A 5,000-nucleotide genomic window follows, 5' to 3' on the forward strand; every position below is an offset into this window, starting at 1 on the left:
TGTGTGTGTGTGTGTGTGTGTGTATACACATATATATACATATATAGATAGTTAGATGAATAAAAAGATAGATGAATAGATAGACTGATAGATAGAGAGAGAGAGAGGAAAAGAAAAAGAGAGGAAGAGAGAGAGAGAAGAAAAGAGAGACTGAGAATGACTGATTGACAGACTTACAGACATATAAGAATATAAATAGATAAGTAGATAGATAGACAGATAGAGAGAGAGACTGGCAAGCTAGTGTGTGGCAACAGATAGATAGAGAGAGAGAGGGAGAGAGACGTGCAGTACTCTTTTCCATATAAATGAAATTCGTTGTTTTTTTCATCCGATCATGAATTCCAATATGAATATGGGACAAAATAATACATACATAGATAGATACATAAATGAATAAATAATGAAATGAAACAGAATTATTTGAGATGAAAAAAAACATATCAGGTACATTTGCCAACGTCATATAACTCAACAGTTTCCCTTGCTCAATTAACAATTTTAAGACCTATGTTTATAAACCGATATGAGTTTTTATTAGTTTAATTGACTGCATTTTGTCTATTTATAAAAAAACAAAACATTTCGTTGATTCTAAATGACTTTGGATTTAACCTTTCGTCAAATACAGAGCGTGGTATTATATTCACATGGCAATTATAATAGTAAAAAGAAAAACAATTGATAATAGATAAAATAAAAAGGAATACAAAACGAACAAGCTAGTATGTGACTTAAAAATAAACTCGAATTTAATATTCAATATGGTTATCATTTTCATGTAATGTATCTAAGATCAGGCTTGCGCTCACACAATTATTGTTGATATTCCAGTAACATGATAGGTTAGAGGGCTTTGGGTACAGAAGCCAAATCAGGTTTCAGATATTCGTACACCCATCCCCAAACTAAAAGGAATAAATAAGTAAATAAATAAATAAACAAGAGAGAGAGAGAGAGAGAGAGAGAGAGAGAGAGAGAGAGAGAGAGAGAGAGAGAGAGAGAGAGAGAGAGAGAGAGAGAGAGAGAGAGGGAGAGAGAGAGAGGGAGAGAGAAAGAGAGGGAGAGAGAAAGAGAGGGAGAGTGAAAGAGAGGGAGAGAGAAAGAGAGGGAGAGAGAGAGAGAGAGAGAGAGAGAGAGAGAGAGAGAGAGAGAGAGAGAGAGAAAGAGAAAGAGAAAGAGAAAGAGAAAGAGAAAGAGAGAGGGAGAGAGAAAGAGAAAGAGAAAGAAAGAGAGAGAGAGAGAGAGAGAGAGACGAGAAAGAGAGAGAGAGAGAGAGAGAGAGAGAGACAGAGAGAGAGAGAGAGAGAGAGAGAGAGAGAGAGAGAGAAAGAAAAAGAGAAAGTGAGAGAGGGAGAGGGAGAGGGAGGGAGAGAGAGAGAGAGAGAGAGAGAGAGAGAGAGAGAGAGAGAGAGAGAGAGAGAGAGAGAGAAAGAGAGAGAGAAAGAGAGACAGACAGACAGACAGATAGAGATTGAGAAAGAAAAGAAATTGAAAAAATATAATACATTTTCCTATCCTTTCCTCACGCCGGTTAGCGTTGCTGTAGAGACCAGAGTCCCCAAAGTTTCTGAAAAATTGAAGAAACAGCTCCACCTTTCAACGTATGTGTGGGCGTACTTTCCAGTCTACAGACACGCGGCCAATGAGCTTTGCTAGGCAGTGAGAAAGCGTGGGCGGGCTTGAAGTATTCAGTGGAGATCGTCATTGAAAGGCGACATGCGTGGGAGAAATAGGGGGAGAGAGAGAGAGAGAGAGAGAGAGAGAGAGAGAGAGAGAGAGAGAGAGAGAGAGAGAGAGAGAGAGAGAGAGAGAGAGAGGGGGGGGGGAGAGAGAGAGAGAGAGAGAGAGAGAGAGAGAGAGAGAGAGGGGGGGGGAGAGAGAGAGAGAGAGAGAGAGAGAGAGAGAGAGAGAGAGAGAGAGAGAGAGAGAGAGGAGAGAGGGGGAGAGAGGGGAGAGAGAGAGAGAGAGAGAGAGAGAGAGAGAGAGAGAGAGAGAGAGAGAGAGAGAGAGAGAGAGAGAGAGAGAGAGAGAGAGGGAGAGAGAGGGAGGGGAGAGAGAGAGAGAGAGAGAGAGAGAGAGAGAGAGAGAGAGAGAGAGAGAGAGAGAGAGAGAGAGAGAGAGAGAGAGAGAGAGAGGGAGGGAGGGAGAGAGAGAGAGAGAGAGAGAGAGAGAGAGAGAGAGAGAGAGAGAGAGAGAGAGAGAGAGAGAGAGAGAGAGAGAGAGAGATAGCAACAGAGTCATAGAGTCGTAGACAGAGGGAGAGAGAGAGGGAGGAGGAAGGGAGAGAGAGAAGCTGAGAAAGAGAGAGAGAGAGAGAGAGAGAGAGAAAGATCTGGAATGTGATTCATGTAATCCGAAGCCGCTGGGCAATACTTCAAAAAGAGACAATTCAGAAAAATAAAAATTTTATGTAACCGTGTGCAGTATTAAGCAGGGTACGATTACTTCAAATCAGGTCACCCTCTTCCCCGTGCGTATACATGGGAAACACACACACACACACACACACACACACACACACACACACATATATATATATATATATATATATATATATATATATATATATATATATATATATATATATGATTATCTATCTATATATATCTGTATCTGTCTATCTATCTACATATCTATCTATAATTAATGTTCGCCTTTAACTGAATGACATTAAGTAAAATCGTTATTTGTTTATGTTGTAGCTGGCGGAATTATCTTCATGATTCATTAGCACAGCCACATTATATATAACATTTTGTTAAACATTTTTCTCCTGACTTAAAACGAAACGGCGTTAACTGGTTAATATTTTAAAGTTCAACTTTCTTTCTACATTTCTTGACATAAGCAACTACGCTCTTTTTTAATTTAGTTGTTAACGTTACGAGACTGTTAGTATCCCTGATTTGCCAACTACTTTTGTGTATGTGTAGCTTATCGGAATATTGCAAAGCAAATTCAGTCCCTTGGGGGGGGGGGGGGGGGAATTATCATCCCACATTGAATCCATATGAATTCCGAAACGACTATTCGAGACATGAATCAGAACGAGATAGATTCGAAACCCTAATTCCCAACCCTTTCGTAACAAGGCTCAGGGGCCGGATTCTCAAACGCGTTAAGGCGCCGCATCTCCTTAAGGCGCCTTAACTTACGGCCGAGCGATCTTACGACCCATACACAGCGCAAGGGACCCGCCATATTGGTGCGAGTTGAGGCGCCTTAGGTGAAGGCAGGGGGAGAGCAGCCTTCCGCGCTTTCCGGCGGGCGGGAAACCAACACTCTTCGCTCCTATACAACGGAACTACAGCAGGACGGTTAAGGCCTCCAGCGCGGCTTAACTCAAGGCTCTTTTGAGAATCCGGCCCCTGTTCGATATTGGATGTTTCGACGCCCTTCCTTTTGATGCTTTTCTGTGTAGATGTACGTGTGTATGTATGCGTGTGTCTGCACCCATGTAAGTATGTGTCTAAGTAAATTGTGTGTGTGTGTGTGTCCGTGTATGTGTGTGTGTTCGTGTATGTGTGTGTGTGTCCGTGTATGTGTGTGTGTGTGTCCGTGTATGTGTGGGTGTGTGTGCCCGTGTATGTGCGTGTGTGCCCGTGTATGTGCGTGTGTGTACGCGTGTATACCTGAAATAAAGTACCTCCCCACGGACAGCCCTCCCGGCGCCCTCAGCTAAAGCCGCCCTTCCTCCGCAGAGCTGGTCGTCCGCCGCCGCCGTAGACGCCCAGCGCTGGGCCGACGCCTGCCAGCTTCTCGTGCACGACTCTGCCGAAGGGCGTGAGGTCGAGGAGTACGGTTCCTGCGGCCAGAACATCTTCGTGTCCACGCATCAGGTGCCATGGTACGTTCGCCCTCGCATTCGGGTGCTTGGGAAATGCCTTTGTCGTTTTTCTGTTTTTTTCCATAACTGAATTATCTTCTCTTTCGTTTTTCTTTTTCTTTTTCTTTATCTGCTGCTTCTCTTTCTTCTCATTATCACTAATACTATTGTCATCTTTATCATCAATATCGTCACTATAAAGACTACCATCTTTATTCCCATCACAATCGTTAGAATATCTTTATCAGCATTAGTACCATAAATAACACGAAGGTATCTTCCCGCACTCTAAATACACCCAAAATACTCACCTAATATTCGAGAGCTGCAATCAGACCCCACCTTGCAGCCCCCTTAATCAGACCCCACCTTGCATCCCCCCGCAATCAGACCCCACCTCGCAGCCACCCGTAATCAGACCCCACGTCGCAGCCGCCCAGACCCCACCTCGCAGCCGCCCGCAATCAGACCCCACCTCGCAGCCCCCAGCAATCAGACCCCCGCAATCAGACCCCACCTCACGCAGCCCCCTCAATCAGACCCCACCTTGCATCCTCCCGCAAGTCAGACCCCACCTTGCAGCCCCCACAATCAGACCTAACTCTTGAAGCCCCCGCAATCAGACCCCACCTCACAGCCCCCAACAATCAGACCCCACCCTCTCGCAGCCCCTCGTAATCAGACCCCCACCTTGCGCAGCCCCTCGTAATCAGACCCCACCTCGCAGCCCCTCGTAATCAGACCCCACCTCGCAGCCCCTCGTAATCAAAAGACCCCACCTTGCAGCCCACCGCAATCAGACCCCACCTTGCAGCCCCCGTAATCCAGACCCCCACCTCGCAGCCCCCTGTAATTCAGACCCCACCCTTGCAGCCCCCTGTAATCAGATTTACCTCCACCTCGCAGCCCCCGCAATCAGACCCCACCTTGCAGCCCCCCGTAATCAGACCCCTTTAGCCCCCCACAAACGGACCCCACCTTGCAGCCCCCGCAATCAGACCTCACCTCGCAGCCACTAGAAACAGACCCCACCTCGCAGCCCCCCGTAATCAGACCCCACCCTCGCAGCCCCTCGTAATCAGACCCCACACCTCGCTGCCCCTCGTAATCAGACCCCACCTCGCAGCCCCTCGTAATCAGACCCCACCTTGCAGCCCCCGCAATCAGACCC

At 46.3% G+C, this 5,000-nt stretch overlaps 1 protein-coding gene across 3 annotated transcripts in view; it reads left to right on the top strand.

Moving 5' to 3' along the window:
- The window catches only part of LOC113821588 (cysteine-rich secretory protein 2), a 36,414-nt gene that overhangs the window by 22,440 nt on the left and 8,974 nt on the right, over positions 1 to 5,000 (top strand). For all 3 annotated transcript variants that reach the window (XM_027374098.2, XM_027374099.2, XM_070143028.1), the window contains exon 4: positions 3,705 to 3,850. In XM_027374098.2, coding sequence (XP_027229899.1) covers positions 3,705 to 3,850 — 146 coding nt within the window. The remainder of the gene's footprint in view (positions 1 to 3,704; positions 3,851 to 5,000) is intronic.

The sequence above is a fragment of the Penaeus vannamei genome, chromosome 30 (assembly GCF_042767895.1).
Source record: "Penaeus vannamei isolate JL-2024 chromosome 30, ASM4276789v1, whole genome shotgun sequence".
NCBI lineage: Eukaryota > Metazoa > Arthropoda > Malacostraca > Decapoda > Penaeidae > Penaeus > Penaeus vannamei.